Source organism: Urocitellus parryii, chromosome 4 (assembly GCF_045843805.1).
Source record: "Urocitellus parryii isolate mUroPar1 chromosome 4, mUroPar1.hap1, whole genome shotgun sequence".
In the NCBI taxonomy this organism is placed as follows: domain Eukaryota; kingdom Metazoa; phylum Chordata; class Mammalia; order Rodentia; family Sciuridae; genus Urocitellus; species Urocitellus parryii.
This window is the reverse complement of record NC_135534.1, coordinates 8,305,292-8,327,224: the sequence shown is the minus strand read 5'-3', so window position 1 is coordinate 8,327,224 and position 21,933 is coordinate 8,305,292. Positions and strand designations below refer to the sequence as shown.

The 21,933-nt window shown below is 58.1% G+C and overlaps 1 protein-coding gene and 1 non-coding gene across 9 annotated transcripts in view; one reads left to right on the top strand and one right to left on the bottom strand.

Annotated features, from left to right (window-relative positions):
- Nrxn2 (neurexin 2) overlaps nucleotides 1–21,933 on the bottom strand; it is a 95,209-nt gene that overhangs the window by 42,438 nt on the left and 30,838 nt on the right. For 4 of the 8 annotated variants that reach the window (XM_026396442.2, XM_026396444.2, XM_077797397.1 and 1 more), the window contains exons 6-11: nucleotides 20,616–20,639; nucleotides 13,567–13,728; nucleotides 12,461–12,899; nucleotides 7,349–7,735; nucleotides 6,963–7,166; nucleotides 1,409–1,435 (exon numbers count right to left, since the gene is read on the bottom strand). In XM_026396442.2, the coding sequence (XP_026252227.2) occupies nucleotides 1,409–1,435; nucleotides 6,963–7,166; nucleotides 7,349–7,735; nucleotides 12,461–12,899; nucleotides 13,567–13,728; nucleotides 20,616–20,639 (1,243 nt within the window). Of the gene's footprint in view, nucleotides 1–1,408; nucleotides 1,436–6,962; nucleotides 7,167–7,348; nucleotides 7,736–12,460; nucleotides 12,900–13,566; nucleotides 13,729–20,594; nucleotides 20,640–21,933 lie in introns of all 8 variants that reach the window. The other 4 variants (XM_026396441.2, XM_077797395.1, XM_026396445.2 and 1 more) reach the window with 3 other exon arrangements.
- Nucleotides 9,297–9,399, top strand: LOC113188406 (U6 spliceosomal RNA). Its single transcript, XR_003301540.1, has one exon. It is a non-coding gene; the product is annotated as a U6 spliceosomal RNA (small nuclear RNA).

The window sequence follows — 21,933 nt, the reverse complement described above, 5'->3', positions numbered from 1 at the left end:
CCCCCGGTGACAGCCCCCCACACACCTGTGCACGTGTGCAGACACACGACCCACGGCACAGAGCCATCGTGCACACACCCGTGCACACAAGTTCACACACTCCTGGCCTCACCACATCCCCAGAGTGCACGCACACACAGAGCTTTCACACTCAGATGCACTCGGCCACTTGGGGCGATTTCAGAGGGTGCCATTTGCATAGAAGAGGAGGTGAATGGTGCCCCTGAAGTCACCCCGACACCCCGCACTCTGAGGCTCAGACCTACAATCAACAGGATCCAGACTCTGAGGACCTGCCATGCGTGTCACCAGCAGCTAAATTTCCCTGTATGAGCACAAGGCCTGACACTTCCAAAAAGCCACACAGCCTGACCACACACCCCAATGGAAATGGCTCCCCCAGTTCGCCATCCACCTTGATGCCCAGCTCCCCCATCTGCAGGGGGACCCAGGGGGACCCTTCTGCCTGGTGAACTCTACACACCGGGACATGTGGCCACATGTGCAGCAGGCAAGAGCCAGCACAGCCAGAGAGGGGTGCTCTGTTTCTTAGGAATTACGACCACTTATTCAAGGTCAAGATTATCTGCTCCCCAAGTCTAAGATCAAACATACTTATCTTTCAAATGTAGCTGGATGGTGCAGCATTCCCAGGTCATCCCTGGGCCCCTGGTGCTCACTCCTGCTGGGGCTGAGCATGCTGACATTAAAGGATCTCTGGTCCTCACACAGCATGTGACACACACATTCAGCAAGGGACCCGGAGCACACAGTCTCTCTACCTGTGCCTTCCATGCTCACATGCTCCCTCAGTGACCTGATCTCAGAGCACACAGCCCAGTCACACCAGCCTCCTGTCCACCCTTGCTGGCAACTCTCACTGCCACCTTGGAAAGAGCCCCCATTTGGCAGGATTACGCCCTTCAGGGAACACAGGCCACGTGTTGGGCTGAACTCTAAGGCCCTGGGTGCTCCTGGCTGGCCTTCACCTTCTTTCCCGTGTGCCTCACCTGCCCCCTTGTGGCCATCGCTGGAGATGCAGCAGCATATCCCCAGCCCTCCAGCTCCTAGGCGCCTGCAGGATGGGGGAGTCCCAGAGGCAGGTGCCACCTGGGCCTCTGTTTCCACCTCCTCCCCACACTCCTGTAGACTTCCCTTTCCCAGAACCTACCGGGCACCGTGACCACGGACCCTTTGCCAACTGTCCCTGGTCCACTTCATTTTGCCCGTTCTGCCCTCTGGAACCCCCTGCGCTCGGCCCCCAGGCCTGCTCCCCACCCCTCACCCATGCCAGCATCCACACAAGCCAGCGATGCAGAATTCGCCTCCCCGCCCTTCCTCCCTCCCTAAGTCCCAGTGTCCAGCATCCCAGCCCCTTGGGTCTCTGCAGGAGAGGGAAGCCACTTACTGGGTGCGCAGCCGACGCGCAGGCAGTCTGGGGGGGCCATGGGGCGGGCAGAGGGGAAGGGGAGACAAAAAGGCAGAACAAGGTTTTTTTTTTTTTTTTTTACATCCTTCACAGGGAGGGGTATCTGCGGGCAGGGGTTCCCCCCAGGGCCACTTTCCGGGGACCACGCGTGCCCAGGTGCCCTTTTCCCCTCCTCAGTTGAACCCCAGTGCCTCCTGCCCCCAAGAAGGCTCCAACCCTCCCCAGAGCTGGGAGGCAGGGCAGTCAGGTGATGGGAAGAGGGCTGTGTCCCCTTCTCGGAGGGGCCCAGGCCTCTCGTGCCTGGGGGAGACGGGCACCTTGGGAATCCCAGTCGTACCGGGGATCGCCAGGGGCTGAGGGCTTGACCAGCCCCACATCTCCCCAGCCTCTGGGAGGGAGATGGGTGGGGAGGGCCAAGGTCCCTGCACCCCCTGCTCTGGAACGACTCCCTGCTCAGAGCCCAGGCGTGACAGCACTGCTGGTGCTCTAAGCTCAACGGAGGGGTCTGCCCCAGGGCCCCCTTCCCCAGGCCATGTACCTCCCAAAGCCCCAGGGGCTGGCACCGCCCCTACAGGAACCTTCCTTCTCCCCTCCCCATCCTGGCAGAGCCTGGCTGCCACTAGGGATCAGGGTGCTCCTCACCCTGAAGAACTAGTACTTCATGTCTTCCTAGGGAGGGGCTCCAAAATCTGACCTCTCTTAGGAACCAGCAAGTCAGGGCCAAGCAGACACCGTCAACAAAGCCCCTGCCTCTGCCCAGCCCTGCATGGCTGTGCCCTGATTTCGAGAATGGAAGGGGCCCTCGTGGTTGGCAAGGCCACGGTTTCACAGAACCTGCAACCAGGGCCATCCCCCTGGTTGGGCACATGGCCCACAAGGTGGAAAAGCCAGCCCTCGCAGAAGGACAGAGCTCCAGGTCCTATGAAGTCCCGGTCCCAGGCCCTTAGGTTGCCTGTGCTGCTTGGTGAGACCCAGACCCCTCTTGGCCTGAGGGAGCTGCTGGCCAGAGCACAGAAAGCCCTGCGCCTCGAGGCCGGGGAGCCGGGCCTTCGCCTCATCCTCACACTCACTCACTGCGATCTCGGGCCAAGGGGTTCCCTCTGAGCCTCGGCTTCCCTTCCTGTGAGCTAGGGCTGGGACAGGAAGATCTGCAGCGGGGATCAGGTGACAGCCCTGGCCTTGCAGGGAGCCCTCAGTGAACAGCAAGGTCCTGGCCTCCCTCCTGTTGCTCCTCCGAAGAAAGGCCCTGCCCACATACCCCATGGCTCAGGATGCCCCTGGCATCCCCTGGGCCCCTGAAGGTTCCTGCAGTGGAGGTAATCAGATGGCCCCTGTGGCCCTGGGGGTCATGGGCCTGTCGGGCAGTACAGCTGAGCTCCACACGCGTTGTCAACCGCAGCAGAAGAGTGGGGGGAGCAGCCGGGACCCTGAGCCACAGCCTGGCACCAAGAGAGGGGCAGAGGAAGGTCAAAGGGCAGACACAGGGACGTGAGAAGTGACAGGAGGCAGGGGGTGCAGAGAGAAAAGCGGAAGACCTGGGGGAGCAGAGGGATGGAGAGGCTGGACAGCGGGGAAGTGGAGTGCCGAGGGCGGGAGGTGCCAGGCCCTGGAGTCAGGTCCCGGGGGCTCTCTCAGGGCCAGCAGAGTCTTCACCAATGAAGGGTCCAAAAAAGAAAAAAGGGGGTTGGAAGGGCAGGCTGACCCCCGGTGGAGAACAGAGCCCAGGAAGGAGTTGACCCTTTCCCTTCCCCAGCAGAGGAGTGTCAGGAGGGGAGGGGTCCGTCTGTCCAGAGAAGAGGTGGTGGCTACACCCACCCCACAGTGACTCCACCCTCAGGTGCCCCTGCTCCAGTGAGGCATGAGAAGGGTGAGCCCACCTGAAGGTGGACGCCCAGGGGAGCCAGGACCCTCCCAGGGGAAAGCCAGAGGGGGAGCAGCGGCTGGAGAAGCAGGCCCCCCACCCACTCTCACCCAAGCACAGCTCAGAGCAAGAAAACCCGTCACCTGCGGCGGGCCGGGGCCTGTGCCTCGAGAGCAGGCAAAGGACAGGCACGATTGGTCCGCACAGACCCACCAAGGCCCCAGCTGGACAGAGAGCAGGGTGGAGGCATGACGTGACAGGACAGGGGAGAAAGCAATCCACACGGAAAAGGATGCAGAGGAAGACACAGCCCCCAGCACCCGTTGCACAGGCCCCAGAATGGAGATGTGGGCCCCCAGCCTCTGGAGCATCTCCTCTCAGCAGTGACATGGCAGAGTGGCAGCATCAGCTCCTGGTGCAGCCTCAGGCTTGGCCAGTCCCCCTGCAGCTTGGCTCTCAGAAGGAGCTACTGAGCAGCCCCTCCCACAGCGCCGGGGTGAAAGGGCGTGGGGTGTGATGAGCATCCAGCCTGAGAATGTGAGCCAGAGCTAGGCACCGCTCGCGAGGTCTGAACTAGAGGAGATTTAGAGCAAGGGGGACTTCAGAAGAGCACGGTGACATTCAGGAAGAAGAGCCCAACACCAGAATGGCCCTCTCAGAGGTGGGCAGCTCCAGACACTGCAGGCAACGGAACAGAGGTGGAGGCCTCCCGCAGGCAGTGCGCACACACGGAGGGCCACACGCTTCCCATCAGCCACACTGGCACAGCTGGGACACCATGGGCACACTTGGTAGAGGACAACTGCAGGAAGGGGAAGAGGGCAGACCAGACTAGGTTGGTACTGGCCCCAGTGGTCAAACCCAGGGCAGAAGGCAGGGACCCAGGCCACACTGGAACCAGGCAAAGAATCCAGGTGACATTACCATCTTCTAGGGACAGAGAGCAACTGCCCCCCTCAGGGGATGTAGAAATGTGATCATTGTCTACAGACACAGTGGGGCGCAGGACTGGGGCAGGATGCATAGTTCAGTTCCTCAACCCTCTGCCTGGAAAGAGGCAGCCTTTTGGCCCTGTCTTGTCTAGCCAGGTCCCCATCTCTGGAGCTGGCCCAGAGGACCCCTCCATTCATCCCCAGGGTTGGCTGGCAGGCTCCACTCCTTCTTCAGGCCCAGCACGGAGCCCGGGTCCTTCCATGAGTGCCACATGAGCCACGTAGCTACCTCTGTACCTCTGACCTCCCTCCCTCCAGATGAGGCCAGAGACCAAAACCACCTGGGTTCTGCAATGTAGCCCAGGACCAGGGCCTTGGTGCTGCTCCATCTGTGGGGCCCTGTAGGCCCTGAGGAGTAGCAAGATGCAGATGGCAATGGGGCTCTTGAGGCGGGAGCAGACGGGGTGACACTGTGTGGAAGCAGCCTGCCAGGCCCACCTCCAAGCTTGGGCCCCTGTCCAAGTGTGTTCTTTCTTTGAGAAGGCCGGACCGTCCCTACAGATGTCTTCACTCACGTTATTCCATTTGAGCCTCAAAACCACCCCAGAGAGCAGACAGAGTGAGGATTCTTATCCCCATTTAACAGAGAAGAAAACAGAGACTCAGAGAAGAGAAATGACTTACCTAACATTAAAAGATCCCAAGGCTGGACCCCAAACCCAGAACTCCTCCCGTCCCAGCCCTAGGCTGGGTGGCTGGGTAGCTGTCATCTGGGACCATGTCTGTCTCCAGTGGCTACACAGTGGCCATAGGCCCCATGGCCACACACCGGGGGGTATGTGAAGGCAGATGCATCTGCACCAAGCGTGAGGTCAGTCTGTCATGAGCTAAGCTAGAGATGGCATCTCAGCACACACACCTCTGTGGATGGGGCAGGAGCACCGCCAGAGGTGACGGGGAGACAGGACAGCCCCGTTGGCTGTCGGTGTGAGAAGCCCATTCTTAACACTATGGGTCTTCCAGGAGGGCCAGCTTGTTATCTGACTTCTGAGATTTATTTCTATGGCTCAGAGAAGCATGCCCATGGGAAGAGGGTGGATCCCAATGGTGCAAGGTCCCAGGGGTCACCAGAGCAAGGTTTCAAGGCCAGGGATGCTGCCTCCTGTCTAGACTTCTGGGCAGACCTGAGGAACATTGGCCAAAGGGCATCTCTCAGCCCGCTTTCCTGCAGAGTGGCTGCAGGGTGGGTGGTGGGAGCAGAGCTGTAGGGGTCCCCTCAAACCAGCTCAAGGCCATCTGCACAGCTCCCCACCTTAGGCCCTGCCTTGCTAGGCAGATCCTTGACCCAGGAATACACAGGCCAGGTGACACAGTATAAGTACACTAGCCAGGTGACGAGCCCCGAAAGGCCAGTGTCTCCCAGAAATGCCCTGGAGACCAAGGTTAGGGTGAGGTTCCAGGTCAGTATTTCAGAGCTCCAACCTCTTTATTCTCCCCAGTTGAGGATTCTAATCTACTCAGAAGAGCCCTACTTCTCTTCCAGGCCCAGGATACACCAGGTGACCCTCGTGGCCTGAAGTCTTCTGCGAGTCAGATCCCTGGGCACTGCATCCTCACGGGCCTCAAGAGGCCAGTCTGAGATAGGCAGATGTGACCCCAGCCTGGTCAGCTCAGGACCCCTCACCTCCAGAGCTCCCCTGCAAGAAAAGTTCCAGAAGAACTGGGGCCTTGCTTATTCCCTGCTGTAGGACCTGGCTTGGAAGACAGCTGGCACTGTAAGATGTCCCCTAGAAACCAGTCGAAGGAGTAAAGCCGCTGGTCTCTCCTGGTCCTGACCACGAAAGCTGAAGCCCCTGGACTCCCCCGCAGGGAGCCTCTCAGACCCATGCAGATACTGGGGACAGGCAGGTGACCTGGAACCAAGCCAGTCCTCACCCATGAGCACAGGAAGAGGCAGTGGACAGTGTGTTGCAGAGGGCCAGAACCCGACAGCCCTGCCACCACAGCCCTGATGGAGATGTCAGGGAAAGCAAGGCACCTTCAGGCCAAGGACGAGGGTTTGGGACGGACTCCTCCCTATGACGCTGGGCTCCATCCCTTTGGGATGCCAGGTGAGAGTTTCATGATCTGTAAGGCAGGGACCGCCATGCCAGCCTGGCAGCCTGGTGCCATCATGAGGTGGCCATGGGCCTCAGCTGTGGAAGCCCATGGTGCTAGACAAGGGCAGAAGGGCATGTCCCTGTGTGTCCAGTGTGTGCACGGGCACCTACCCACGCCCCTCTACGCTATGCCAAGAGGCCGAGGGTGGCTGTGTGCAGGGGCCGCTGCACGGAGCTCAGGCTCAGTCCCCGCAGGCTTCGGCAAGTGTCTCCCAAATGAATGGACCAGTGAATGAGCAGGGGTGCACCCAAAGCAAGAATGAGCTGCGTCATCACACGTGCGTGCAAGACAGGCACCACCAAGACTCCTCGAGCGCGCTCTGGGAGGACCGGCATCACACCCAGGCACGTTGGGGCGGGTGTGTGACCACGCTCTGGTCTCCAGCCCCTACAGTGTGGTGGAGCATGAAGCATTGGTCTGGGCTGTGTGTCCTCACCAGGACCCAGGCTGTCACCTCCCACCTCCAAACTCTGCTGGGGGCACCTAGCACTGGTGCCACCACCAGCTTCTCCAGACAGAGGGGGGTGTTGGTCGGAGGCAGGCTAGGGAGGGGCCAGCAGGCAGGGGGCAGGGTGGTTACCGAGGTTGACAGTGAGCTTCATCTGCCCCCCGTCCAGCTCGAGGCGCAGGGTGTCGGCAGACTCCCTGGAGGTGGTGGCCATCATGAGTCCGTAGGCCCGCTGGGACATGAAGCGCAGGGACACGTCCTCGGCCTCCGTGTGCACGGCGTTAGGCAGCGTGATCTTCATGTACATGGAGCCGTCGTAGCTCAGGACCGTGGCCTCTGCCCAGGAGTGGGGAAGGACAGCAGAGGGGGCCGGCAAAGGCCAGGGGAGAGAGAAACAAGACCAGAGAACCATCACAAGATGGCAGGCTGGGACGGGCCGTGAGGGGCACGGGCACGGGAAGCGGGGGTCTCCCCGAGGAGGAGGAGGAGGGGGCACCTGGGGTGATGGCTAGCCTCACCTCTCTCACAGACCCGCCCCAGGAAGCCGGTCCCGATGCAGTCACAGACGAAGCGGTTCCAGCCCTCTCGACAGATGCCCCCGTTGCGACAGGGAGCGGAGGCACACTGCTTCAGCGTCTCCCGGGAGCAGAAGGGGACAACGCCCACGGCCCCCTGCGCCTCGGCCAGGCCCCGGAGGTCTCGGCTACGTCCATCTATGAAGAGGTCCCGCACGCAGCCCACGTAGCCAGCCCGGAGCGCCGCTGTCCACACCTCCGGGGGCAGGGGCAAGTCCACACGGCCTCCCTCAGGGAGACCGCCCAGGTACAGCTCACTCTCCAGGTCCAGGATCTCGCTGTCCCCAGTGGCCAAGAATGGTGTGCTGCGGCTGTTCACAGAGATGGAGCCTGGGGAGCAAGGGAGGGTGGGCCTGAGTGGGGAAGGCAGGAGGGAGACAGCCATGGGCCAGAAAGGGCTGTCGCGGCTCTGCCAAGGAGGCCCCGCACCTGCAGCCTGCCGTGGGCCCAGAAGGACAAGCAGCAGCTGACCTGGAGGCCCGGCTCACTTGTCCTGCTGCCAAAACTGCCTGACAAAGGTCTCCAAGTTCAGGGGCTCTTGCCACCCAGCCCTAGCCCAGAGGAGGTGCAGAAGGTTGACACACCCAGAGTCGGAGCTCCAAGGGGCTGGATCAGTGAGCCCCTGGGCCAGCCTGCCAGCCAAGCTCTCCCACAGGGAGCTGGAGGCAGAGAACTTGGAGGACGAGGGAAGATTTGAATCCAAAGGGTTTTTTCCCCCTGCTAACATTTACTGAGCTCTTCTGACCGCTTGCCAGGCACCTAGCACTTGAAACATATTAGATCACCGAGTCTCACAATGACTCTATGAAATTGATCCTTTACCATCCCGTTTTGAAAGGGCGGATGAGGCTTCCAGAGATCAGGGAGCCTGCCCAAGTGCCCCGGTGGGGAAGGAGCTCAGTCCAAGTCCTGTCCAGGCAGCAGGACCTCAGAGCACGTTCTCCACCCCACCCCTCCCTTGGCCTGAGCACCCCGGCCTGGAACCCGCCCTGTGGCCAGCAGACAGGCCGGCCAGCTTCTGGGCCTGTGAGCAGGCTGGAAGCCAGAGGGAAGCCAGGCACAGAGCTACTAAGTTAGAAGGTTCTTTGTAAGGAGTGGGTGAGGCTACGGTTTAGATGTGGTTACTCAGGTTGAGATTTGACTACTATTGTGGCGGGGCTGGGGTGGGCCCTGCAGGGGTGATTAGGTCACTGATTAATGCCTTTCTCCAAGGAATGGTATTAATTTGGGAATGAGTTCTTTCTCAGGAAAGCAGTTTGTCATAAAACAAGGCTGCCTCAGATTCTGTCCCCTTCATAGGCACTTGCTTCCCCTCAGCTCTTCTGCCATGTTAAATAAACTTCTTGTCTTTATAAATTATCCAGTCTCCGGTACTCTGATAGAGCAACAGAAAACAGGCTAAAACAAGTGAACATCTTAGAAAGAGACTGAGGTCAGGTGAGAACTTCAAAGCCTTGACTGAGATCTTAAGCTGCAGAAATTTATATAGTAGCAATTTTATTCTGTTTGTGATTTTTATTCCACAAGTTTTCTTTCCTCCTTTTCAAGTTTGGAAGAATAGGGGAGGTGCTGGGGATTGAACCCAGAGTGGCTCTACCCCTGAGCTACATTCCCAGCCCTTTTTATTTTTATTTTGGAGACAAGAGTTCACTTAGTTGCCCACGCAGGCTTCCAATTTGCCATGCTCCTGCCTCAGCCTCCCAAGTTGCTGGGATTACAAGTGTGTGCCACCACACCTGTAATTTTTTTTTAAGTTCTTCCAAGCTGGGCACAATAGGGCATCCTTGTAATCCCAGCAACTTGGGAGGCTGAAGCAGGAGGATCACAAATTCGAGGCCAGCCTGGGCAATTTAGCAAGACCCTGTCTACAAAAAAAAGCAAGCAAACAAAGGTGCTTGCTTTGGCAGCATATATACTAAAAGTTGGAAGGATAGAGATCAGCATGGCCCCTGTGCAAGGATGACGTGCAGATTTGTGAAGCGTTTCATATTTTTAAACAGCAAATCCTACACCACGTACCAGTGTGATGCACCCAAAAAAAAAAAAAAAAAGTTGAAAACAAAATAAAACAAAAAAGGGGACGCAGCTCACTGGTCGAGGCCCCTGGGTTCAATCCCCAGAACTGGGGAGGGGTGAGTCTGCCAATCTTAACGGGGTTAGAGAGAGGTCAGGGGCTCGGGTCTACATTAGGCCTAAATGTGGAAGGATGCGGGGTTGGCAGTGCAGGAGGAAGTCGGGGTTGAACTTGGCTGCAGGGGGCTGCTGTGCCCTGCAGACACGTCTATTCTAAGCATGCTCTCTGTCCACCACCTCACCTAACTCAGACATGTCGCTCCCTGGCACCCCCTTTTTCTAAATATTTACTTTTAGTTGTAGATGGACACAATACGTTTGTCTTACTTGTTTTCACGTGGTGCTGAGGAGCCTCGCACGTCCTAGGTGCGCCCTCTGCTGCTGAGCCACGACCCCAGCCCCCTTGGTCCCCTTGTAATCACATCATCTTTTCTTCTGCCATGATGTCTCCTGTCCCAGGTCCCCAAGAGTTAGGAGGCCCCTCCCCTGACAGACCCCAAACATGGCCCACTGGATCACCTACACCCCTGTTTCCAGCCAGAGTCCTTTGGCACCGACTCAGCCACCCGCCATGGGAACTCCCGGGCTCTACACCACCCAGCTGGCCTCCCAGCAAATAAACCGGGCGTGGGAAAGGGGGAGGCAGGGAAGGGGTGTATGACGGAGAGTCGGGGAGAGGAAACCTAAGCAGGTGCAGCCTGCACTTCCAAGCCACTCTAAGACATGCAACAGGAGCAAGTCAATCCATCACCACCGGAAGAAAGGGCGAACACAAAGTGTATCTACAGACAACGGGAGGCTATTCAGCCTGAAAAAGGAGGAAAATTCTGACTCATGCAACAACATGGAGGAACCCCGAAGGCACCGAGCTAAGCAAAATCACCAAACGCAAAAGGACAAAAGCTGTCTGATTTAATTTGTAGGAGGTCCTAGAGTAGCCAGACTCGTAGAGACAGAACGCAAGACGGTGGGTGCCAGGGTGGGGCGGGGAGCGGAATTTGGTGCATAATAGGGACAAAGTGTCCACTGGGAAAGATGAACACGTCCTGGAGATGGATGGTGGTGGTGGGCGCAGAACAGTGGAAACAGCGGTGCCACTGAGTTAGACACTTAAAATGATCATGATGGCAACGTTTATGTTAGGTATAATTCCAATAATGAAGTTAGAAAAAAAGAAAGAAACAGGGAAAGTTCTAGGAGACTTCTGTTGGAATCGATGCACACAGTCTGAGCCGGTGTGCACCTGTGAACACAGGCCATCAGAAATGTCTGGAGATTGAGCCAGGAATGGTGGCACACATCTGTGAACCCAACTACTCAGGAGGCTGAGGCAGGAGGATCGCAAGTTTGAGGCTAATTTTGGCAATTTAGCAAGACTCTATCTCAGAATAAAACATTGAAAGGGCTGGTGATATAGTCCAGGGGTAGAGCACATCTGGGTTCAATCCCCAGTACTGCAAAGAAAGACATGTCCAGAGCTGTTCAACACGGAGACCAAAGGCCCAGACAGACCTAGGATGGTATCTGGGCTCTAGAGGTGGGTGGGGGGCTCACAGGACCACTCCCTGAGGGCACAGAGGAGCAGAGTGAGCCCTGCAAGGCCTGGTCAGACTTCCAACCTGGGAAGGACTGGTCGTCTGCCTGGAAACCCCAAAAGACTGTGATTGTAAAGACCCCCCTGAGGCTGTTGAGAGACACTGGGATGAAGCCACTTCACATGCGCTCTCTGGGGACAACGGACAGCAGGCCCACGAGAAGCCCACATTTCCAGAAACCCCAGCAGCCCCCTCCTCCCTGTGTGCAGAGGACTGGTCACTCCACCCAGACCTGCAGGCTGGGGGTGGTGACAGCCTGACGAACACAAAAATTTAGCTGACGTTGATAAGTGCTTAAATTGGATAAACGTGTCAGGTCTCATTGACATCAATTCTCCCTCTCTTGGGCAATTCTCTGATGCTCAACAAGATGGAGAAGAGTGAAGAAGGGAGAATTAGCAGGCAGAAGACTAGAGGATGGAAAGGAAGACTGAGAAGGAAGTGGGGGAGGGAGGGGGCTGGACGAGACAGAAGGTTGGACGGTAGGCCCTCGGTGCTGGCCACCTGCTGCCTCGCTGTGCTAGCACCTCCCTGCCTCACGCGGGTGTCAGGCTGTGGACTATGTCTCTCCTGGCCAGACACAGAGGACAGTCTGTTCAGTTCTGGCCGTCCAAACCTCCAGCACCGTGGACAGCACCCAGCACAGAGCAAGTGCTCATTAAGTCCAGCCAGCCTCTCCCCGTATCCTCAGGCTCCACATCCACCCATCCAACCAAACACAGGTGGAAAATATTTGAGAGGAAAAAAGATGTGTCTGTATTGAACATGAACAGATCTTCTAGTCATTATTCCCCAAATAATACAGCAAAAGGACTACTAGACAACATTTGCGCTGTATTCGTGTTGTAAGAAATCTAGAGATGACGTAAAATGCACACAGGGGTGCGCGCCGTTGATACGCAGTATTATGTCACCTTATGTAAGAAACTTGGCGTCACAGGTTTTGGTATGGGAACGTCCTGGAGCCAATCCCCGCAGACACTGAGGGATGGTTGTAAGCGTTGTGTGGTTAATAAAAGGCACTTCTGTGGCTCTGGATAGAAGGGAGCTATTTTCTTGAAGGCGGACAGACACCCACTGTGTTAGGGGCTGTGTTAATCCTGTTTTTTCCTCTCAATGATCCTGTGTAATTGTCCCTTTCACAGATAAGGAAACTGAGCCCACATGCAGCGAGTGGCAGAGCTGAGGGGTGTCTGGGTCGGCTGCCAAGGAACACGGTGTTCCTTCTGCTGTGAGGGAAGGGACAGGGTGGGGGAGGGCTGGAGGAGGGTGCAAGGAGCCGCTGGGAGCAGGACACGATGCAGGACAGAGACCAGCTGGAGGGGGAAAGAGGCAGCAGGGCAGGTGGTCAGTGGCCAGGGAGGGGAAGGTCCAGAGGCCTCCTGACCTTTGCGCCCGTCCCTCTGGAAGTCCACGTGGCACCACTCGCCGTCATTGACCTTGCGGCTAGATGCCCGAAGCTTGATGCCCCCTGAGCCCATGTCCAGCAGCAGATAGAGGTAGCCATCCAGCAGCTCCATGGCAAAGTAGTCGGCCCGCTGGGCAGAGCTGTGGCCGCCCGCCCCGGCCCCCGGCCGCCGGCCCTGGCTGAAGAGCAGCAGCCCGTTGGGCTCAGTGGTGCGGAAGTCCAGAGAGATGGAGCCAGTGCGCTTGGCGCTCCAGCGGGGCAGTGCCACAAAGGCCTCGGGACTCTCAAAGGTCACAGGGTCCAGAGCAGCCACATCCTCGCAGCGGAATGACAAGTCCCCCTGCAGTTTCATCTTGGGGTCCCCTTCCTTGGCCAGGCGGGACAGTTCCAGCTTGAAGTCATTGTTCTTATAGACCACCTGCAGGAAGGGCGGGAAAGGCGCTTAGGGCCTGGCCTCTCCCGCCCAGGGGACCCCAGCACCCCACCCGCGGCCCCTGCACAGTGCCCCTGGAGCACTCGGCTTGGCCTCTGTTCCAGAACTCAAACACAGAGGCTGTGCCCAGCACACCCCCTTGCCCCATTTCCTTCCTCGGCCCCGGCCCTGGCCAGAAGCTCACCCTGGGGCTCTCGGGGCCCACGGACTGCCGCTCACAATCATGCAAGGCAGCAGCGACCGCTCCCAGCAGTGACCACTTCCTAACCAACGAAGCTCTGGCACTGACACTCATCTGCTCCTCACAACCACCTTAGGAAGCAGGTACCACCAAGCGTCTGGACACAGGGCCACTGGGCTCCGGGCTTGGCCAAGGTCACAGAGCTAGAGAATGGAAGACTGGAGACTGGAACAGCCTCCAGCCTTCACAGCTGGCCTTCCCTCAGTTCCACAGCTGGCTTTGAGGGTCCTCTAGGGGCTGGGGCCGGGGGGCCCCCCAAGGTGCCAGGACATGAGAGGAGACGTGCCTCTTGACCCAGTCCACGGGCCTTGGGTTTTGAAGAGGGGACGTGTCAGAGATCCCAGGCCGCTGGCCAGGCCAGAGGAGCCACGCAGTTCCTGGGCGGCCCCAGCCCTCCCTGGACCTACTCACGTCCTTGAGGCAGCCCATGAAGTTGTTGCTGACGGGCGAGCCCGGCAGGTCGGCAGTGTTGGGGCTGCCCCCGATGTAGAAGAAGTCATCCGAGCCCAGCATGGTGTAGTCCTCCTGCGTGTAGCCTGTGGTGGTCAGGATCCCGTCCACCGAGATGGTCACCTGCCCAGCCCAGGGAGGGGAGAGACAGGAGACAACCGGCATCAACTCCCTGGGAAGAGCGGAAGGCCGGGCAAGGGAGGGGCCAGGGGGCGGCGGGGGAGGGGGACCCCCATTTTTATGTCTGCTTGTCTGGGAGGAGGAACAGTGGGGGAGAGAAGGAGGGGGGAGGAGAGGCAGCACAAGATTTGATGGTCCAGGTGGGCCAAGGCCTGGCCGGATGCCCATGGCTCCAGCTCAGCAAGCAGGAGCCCCAGGAAACTGTAGCGCCCACAAGGCACCAGGAGCAGCTCCGGGAAGGTGCTCAGAACAGGAGAGGGGACTCCAGGACAGGGCCCCACTCCAGGGAGTGGGGGGAAGGCAAATGGCACCCCCATTCTTCTCCTCTCCACAGCATGCCCTGGACACAGGTGTGAATTCAGAGCTCCTTTTAGGAGAGAGGCTGGCGGGATCCAGGAGGCTGAGACTCACCTGCAGCCCTCCCCTCAGGGTGCTGTGTTCCTTCGTTCCTTGGGTCCTAGCCCCAGTGACAGCGGAGACTGCAGTGGGAACCCCAGCTCAGATAAGCCTGGGGAGTCCTGGGACTGGGTTGCATGACGTCCTTTGGGGCCGACTGACACCCCTGCCACCCAAGTTCCCAGGTTCCCACTTCTCAGGGCTCTTTACATCTTGTGCACCCCGATATTTAGGTCAATCTCTTTCCTCCAAAGGAAAGGGCAGCCCTGGACCTATTCCTCACCCCCTTCCTTCCTTTGTGTCTGCTGTCTTCCCTGACACCCTGGTCACTCCATCCTAGGGAGCAGAGCAGGACAGGGCTAAGTGTCCTGTCCCAGGGTGGGAAACCCAGCAAGAAAGCAAGATGGCGGGCTGGCGGGGGAAGCACTGGGTGCTCCAAGGAGGCATCTGGCATTGCCTGGGGAAGGCAGATGTGACCTTGGGGGAAGGGCCAAGTACAGACAGCTCTGTCCCTTTCCCAGGCAAATGCGTACCTGGCCCCTGCAGAGTCACAGGAGCAGCCTGCAGACACCCAGCAGGGCTGCAGGACCTGAGCCCTTCTCCAGGAAGCCTGCCTCGGAGGGATCTTGGGGACGGAAGCAGGTCATCAGGGAGCTGCTTCACGGGCCATAGCTCACCCCTTCTCTGCCCCGCAAGTATGCTTCAGAATCCCCTTTCCAGGAAAAGTCTGCATATTGGGGCCTTTCAGTCACATTTTGTGATGTCCCCAATGACACCAGTCCATACGCACGTGCCACCAGCCACCTTCCAGCACCTGGTCTTCAGGTTCCTTTGTCTCAGTTGGGGGCGGAGGGACAGGGAAGGACCTGGGCGGGGGGAAGTTCCCAGGACCCTGGAGTCCCCCTCGCGCTGGCCTGGAGCCTCAAGGTGGGGGGTGCTGAGCAGAGCCAGGGCTGAAGAGGCACCTCCTGGGAACCATCAAACCTTGTGCAGGTGTGGGAGCTAGCACGCTCGGGACAGAGCGGGAAGTGTCTGTCAGGGGCAGTCTGAGCGCGTCTGAGTCCGGTTTTGAGGGGAGGGCTGGTCGGGATCATTTACTCCCTCTTCCCTCCACCTGGCCCTGAGGCTGGGAAGGGGGTGGGTCTGGGTAGAAAAGGGAGGGTCAAAGTATTAGTCACAAAAACATGCACACGAGGTTAGACTGGGTGGAGAGGGGCTGGGGAATGAAGAGGGGCAGGATGAAGGGCGGTAGGTGACAGGAGGGCAGGACAAGGGAACGGGCCTCTCTGGGGCAAATCCACCCGGCCGCCACCTCCACTGCTCCTGATGCAGGACCGAAAGGCCCGGAAGTGGGAGGCTCCGGTTCCTGAGGCTGTGACTCCCGCAGGGGAAGCACCGGGCCTGACGTGCCCCTGTCACCTCACTCACCCCAGCCCAGTCCAGGGGACGAAGCACGAGGTCACTAAGGGACACATCCCCTGTTCTCCACCTAGAGACCTGACCCCTCTAAAGCCTGTGACTTTGGTGACAGAGCCTCCTGCTCCCAGCCAGTGTGCTCAGTCTGTGTACCCCTGCTTCCGTCCAAAGCCCCTCAGAAAATGGGCCCCTGACTGGGTCCTCCCTCCCTGGCCCCAGAAGCCAAGGCACCACCATCACGGGGGTCTCACCCCACTTCATCTGCCAAGGTCAAGGCTGCCCTCTCTGAGCTGGAAGAGCTTGACTTGAGCCAGGTGGAGAGGCCCACGAACACCCTCCCCAACAGGCTGGGAGCATATCTCACCTGGCCCAGTGGCTCTATGCCAATCATTCCCATGTGGTGGCCCTACTGGAAAAGGGCCACCCTGACCACCCTGTTACGGCCAGGGGTGGGCGGAGGGTAGCAGAGGCCAGGGAACAAGAAGGTGCACTGAGGAAGGGGATCAGCCTGGTGGGGTGGGGAGACAGAGGGGGAGAGGCCGTGGGGGAAGAGGAAGCCGAGGGTGGAGGGAATGGAGGGAGGTGTCTCAGGAGGACAGGGAGGAGATGACTTGGATTAGTAAAACCCAACTGTTCCCTCAGACAAATCAAAGTCCAGACACAAAAATGGCAGGTTCGTTAGTAAAAGCAGGAAACAGGGGAATCATTCCCCCGTCCCCCTCCACCCAGGGGGTTCTCGATGCCCCTGCCCCCCAACCCCCCCACGCAGCTTCTGAAAGGGGTGGGGCAGCAGGGAGGAAAGGGGGGGGCTGTGCGACACAGAACAACCCTGCAGCCGGGACCCATGCAGGTTAGAGGAGCAGGTGGGGGCCAGGCCCAGCAGGACAGGCCAGAGCAGGGCAGCCGCAGGTGAGCAGGCATGCAGGGCAGGGGAGCTCGGGGCGCAGAGATGGAGGCGACAGAGCTGTCGGGGTGCGGGAAGGAGAAGCTTCCTTCCACCGAGGGGGAGAGAGGAGCAACCGCTAGGACAGAGACACTGGAGGGTTAAGAAAGAGAGAGGGACGTCCTCCTCGGGCTCCTCACCAGCTGGCCACCCACTCTCACCACTGCCCATTCGCCACCGATCGCCGGTCCCAAACACACCTGCACACACACCACATCCACTGGAGGCCACAGGGAAGCCTCGGCTGTCCAGAGAGCACCATCGGGACCACAGCTAGGACCCCAAGACACCACAGGCTCCGCACCCGACCCACACCAGCCCAGGAGGTTCTGAGGAGGCCAAGGGGATGAGCCAGCGCATGGGTCCTGGAAGAGGGCAGGGTCCCAGAAGCACAGGAGCCCCCAGCCCAGGCCCTCTGCACGCCAGGAACTTGGCACACCCCACTTAATTACACTGGGTAGAAAGGAAAATCAGGTCCTGGTCATCCATATCCCCATAAGGGAGGACACCCCGGGTCCACTGTGCCCCAGGAAGAAAGCCTGAGGAGGAAGGGAACCTCTGCCGTTATCCAGAGCCTTCCCAGTTGCCCACCATGGTCTCAGGGACACTGAGCTCCCTACTCTGGGGAGAACGGGACAAGGACAGGTGTTTTAAGTGGCGGACAACCGAATGGGCTTCTCCGACTCCCCTTGACAGCAAATGTCAGCAAATGGATGGGCTTTATCACCTCCTGTGAGATCCACAGTGGTCACCAAATTCTCAGAGGGGCCCGTGAGCCTAAGTTAAGAAAAACTGGTCCCCAGAAAAGTTCCTGGAATCCCTCTTAGGATGGAGGTGGGTGGGAGTGGGGGCTGGAGGCAGGGGGAAGAAGGGGACTAGGAGCTGAGTGTCCCAGCCCTGCTAAGCATTTAGTTTGGCCACCTGTTTGGGGGTGACGGGAGTGGCTAAGGACAGAAGCCACTGGAAAGACACCCACAGACGTCAACAGCCCCAAGTGAACCTGAGGTCTGGATTCCAGAGAGCCTGGGAGCAGAGGGGAAGAGTTCAGGTCAGAAACCCTGAGCACTCGGTTAGCCGGTGCCATTTTCCAGAACCATCTCATTTTACGTCTCTGCCTCCCCTGTCTCCCAGGCTCGCTCTGCGCACCCACTGAGAGCTAGGTGAAAGGGTCAACTGCCTGGGCCCCAGTGAGGTGCTTTCTCTGGGCCCCAGATTCCTCATCTCTGTTAGGTGGGAACCATCCCTACCTCCCGCCTAGAATCCAGACGTTCATCAAGTCTAAACGATATGCAAAATGTGAAAGTCATTCAAAGACCCTAGTGTGCAAAGAACCATCAGTATTATTACAAGCAGAGTCCACTGGCCTGACCATACTCAGCCCACACCTTTCTATTAGGTGGTCCTTTTCTGGCTCCCTACTCTGTTCTCAAGGAGAAGGGCCCAAATAACCAGAGTCCCTGTGAAAGGGTTAGTAAAAATTGATAGAAAACTCTACAAAAGCCCCTTCTGAGGGAATCAGAGCCTGCTGTTCCCTGTCTCTATGGGTGCTATGCGCTCTGCCTCCAGCCTGGGTCCTTCGAGCCAGCTTGTGAGGCCACCAGAGGCAATGGGCTCTGTTCTGCACTCAGTGCTGTTCAGGCAGGGAAGCGTGGATTTTGGAGACTCCGAATTTAGCAGGGGTTTTCCTTGCCTGGACAGACGCCAAGCAGGGTTGCTGACTTCTTAACCAACTTAACCGAGTCATCCATCTGCCCTCCTCCTCCCAGCCCAGTTCCTGACGCCTTCGGGAGGTTTCTGGCTGTTATTCTGGGAATGTTTCCTAAGGAGGGCAGGAGGGTAATAGGATCTCCGGCGGGGCAGAGATGCTGTATTCTCTGGGGGCTGCTATAGAGAGGGAATCACACCACAGCATCCCTGACCTGGAGACACTGAGACGGTCAGCTAACACTTTACAAAGCTCAATACAATTTTTATAACTCCCTTCGTGGAGCACAGTATGTTTTATGGGCACTGCCCCCACTTGATCTTCACACTGACCCCATGAAATGAGCAATGCACATCTGTGGTCATCCCATTTGACAGATGAGGAAATTGAGCTTTTGTAGCTTCAGCCTGTGTGGTCAATTTTCACCAAATTGAGACTAGACAAAGGATCGCTGAGTCCCATTCTAGGATGGTATTCCCCAGGTGCTTGGAGCGTATCACCTGGGTGGACCATGCCTCTCTCTGACCCCAAAGCCACAGGTTGGTTATCCAGTGCAGCTCTACATAGAAAGTTTGAAATATCCACTTGTGACAGGTAAAGGCCTGAGCAGGGGGGCAGCAGAGAACTCCTAGAAGCAGTAGCTGGAGGAACAGAGGGGAGGGCCGGCGCTGGCCCTGCCACAAAGCTCCATCTGAACTCTGGGACACCTGGGAGAGGCCACAGGAGGTCTTAAATGGGGGAGGGTGGGGGTGGGGCACTAGCCTATGTGGGTGTGGGAAAACTCAAACCTACAGAAGTGTCAGGAAAAGCCAGACACAGCCTCAGACACCCTGACGCCTCCCCCCTCCAGCCAGTCAGCTGGGCAGCCAGGCAGCTGCCCCAGGCAGCTGCCCCAAGCAGCGTCCGCCCCTCGGGAGCAGACACGTCCATCTGCAGGGTCCCCGGCCTGGTGCTCAATCACTCTGCATTATTAATAGGCGATGACTAACTGGCCGCCGTGGCAGAGCCGGAACTGGGCAGACACGAGGGAATCCCAGGGGATCACACACTCAGAGGCAGCCTGTGGGCAAGGAGCACGCAGCCGGGCCTGCCCACCGTGGCACCCACCCTCAAGGGCCAGTCCCCACAGCCCACCCCCACACAGAATCCCTCAAAACCCACCAGGCCGCAGCCCCCGTTCACACCCTCGCTGACGCACGCAGACACCAGCAATCGCCCAACACAGCGCAGCTTCCCACTCACACCCCTAAATGTCACACCAACATTTACACACAGTCACACCCACACACCAGCACACACCAGCTGCCTTTACACTGACACCCACACCAGCATTCACCGGGACCAAGCCCAACCCAAACACAGGCGCTTGGCAAGGACCCGGGCAGCCCACGCAGCCCCGCTTGCCCCTGCGGGACCTCCTCTCACTGCCCTCACCAGGGAAGGAAGCCAGCCCTGTCGGAGGCCATGCGGGAGAGGCAGGGCACGGAGGGCCGGGCCGGGGAGGAAGACAGTGTGGAACACAGTGTTAGTCAGAGCCACGGAGCACGGGGACGGGACGCTATCCCTGGTCGGGGGAAGAGACCATTCATGCCATGCAAAATGTGGGGAGAACAACCGAACCGGGGGCCCTCGAGGCTGAGAAGTGACGGAAGGGATGTCACCTCTCCCCTGGCAGCCAGCGGGGGACAGTCCCAAACTGGTGATCTGAATGAGGTCTGGACTGGTCCCAGAGCCGGTGCTGAGTCTCCCAAGGCCGACCCCCTCCCCTGGGGAGCCTGCCCAGCTGGCTGCACGGTGGGTGGCACCCCCAGCCCCTCCATCAGCCTGAGGGCCGTTGGAGCCGCGGTGAGGTGAGCAGAGCGTAGCATGTCATGGGATGGTGTTTTCCATGGATTTTCAGGAGACCAAGAAAGAAACGAAATCAAAGAGAAAATACAAGGGAGGGGAGAAAAAAGAACAAAAGAAAGCAATCGAAATAAGCCGCTGGGCATCGGGGCTGGTCTAACCAGAGCCGATGGTGGGTGCTCTGGGGCTGCCCCAGGTCCGAGCCTGGAGTCTGAATTCGGGACGGAGGGATCATATGGGCAGGGCCAGGCCAAATTCCTTGATGTCCATTTGTCTTTTGGATTTGAGTTTGGACCAAAAAAAGAAAGAAAAGGGAAAAAGGGAAACTCAAAGAGACAGAAGCAAAACCTAAAGATTGTCCAGGACGCAAAAAAAAAAAAAAAAAAAAAAAAGAGCAAAACAACCAAAAAACCAAAGGAAGAGAAGAAACAAAAAGTGGGAGAATCCAACAGTTAAAAAAACCCACGGCAAACCAAACGGTAAGACAATTAGAGTGATATCTACCAGATAATGCAGTTTGTTTACCATAGCGTGTCCAATCCCTGCGTGCTTCACCGGAGATGGGGGAGGGGGGTGTCAAAAAAAACAACAGAGACAACAACGAAAGAACAGAACGAAAAGAAAAGGAAAAAAAAATGACCAACTGTGAAACTCAAGGAAGGAGGAAAAATATATATCCATATATATTTGGTTGCTCAAACCCTCCCGCCTCAGGTTCAGCAGTGTTCAGTTCAAAGAAAATCAAATTAAAATGGGAGGGGGAGAAAACACACACACACAAAACCAAACCCCTTCCTCTCCCCGCCCCGCCCCCACGTCTCTGCATCCCCCCCCCCAGCCCCTCCCGAAGAGCCCGTCTGCAGAGAAGGGGAACAGTTAGAGACCTGGGTTAGTAGAGAAAACAACGAAAGAACTGGACCAAGAAAGCAAAGACTCAAGGATGGCCGACATTCCGGATGAGACAGGAAGGTTAGTTAGGTTCGTCACTCATACCTTGCCCCACCTGTCCCTGCCCGTCCCTTGGTCCCCTGGGTTATAAGCGTGTTAGTAACACACACAGAGTCGGCAACGGGGTTTTCCAACAGAGGGGAGGGAGGCAGGGTTAAGAAGCAGAACCAGTGATGCGGTATTAGTAGGTCCCGTTGGCTGAGATGTCAGGGGTCAGGGAAGGCGGGGAGGGAGCGAGGGTGCCAGGGGTGGGCTGCTGACTCGGGTAATGGACGATGGGTTTGTTGGCTGACTGGTCAACCAGATGGTCTTCCAGAGACCTGGCTAAGGAGTGAGCTGGCGCTGGCCAACTGGCTGACCGGTGGCCGTGTCGGGTGAATGGGTTAACTGGTTGGTGATGGGCCAGCTGGCTGTCAGGCTGGGAGAAGAGTGGGCAGTGCCCCCAGAGAATCAAAGGGCTGGCAAGAATGAGAGGCAGTTTCACTTGGAGGCCAAAGGAAGCGGTTCCCAAGGAGCACAGGAGGGGACATGGGCGTCTGCTTTTCCTGGGGACGGGGAGTTGCTGGGAGAGAGGGGCGTCTTCTCCCTTTCTCTATTATTTGGTTATTGTTATTTTTTTTTCTTGCTTTTCTTCCTTGAGAAAGGAAGACAGTGAGTCGCCATCAGAGGAGAGGAAAGGATACCCTGCCCACCGTGGGCTGGCAGAGACCCCACACCCCAAACCCACCTCCCTTGCCTTCCCGGCCCCCACCCGTGCTGACTCTCCCCGCCTGCCCACCTGAACTTTCCCAGAGCCCACCTCCCTTCCTTCCTGCCCCCAAAGCCCTCCAGGTCTTCAGTTGTCCCATCACCCCCTCTCACTCTCCTCTGTGAGACCAACCCCCCCAAATCAAAT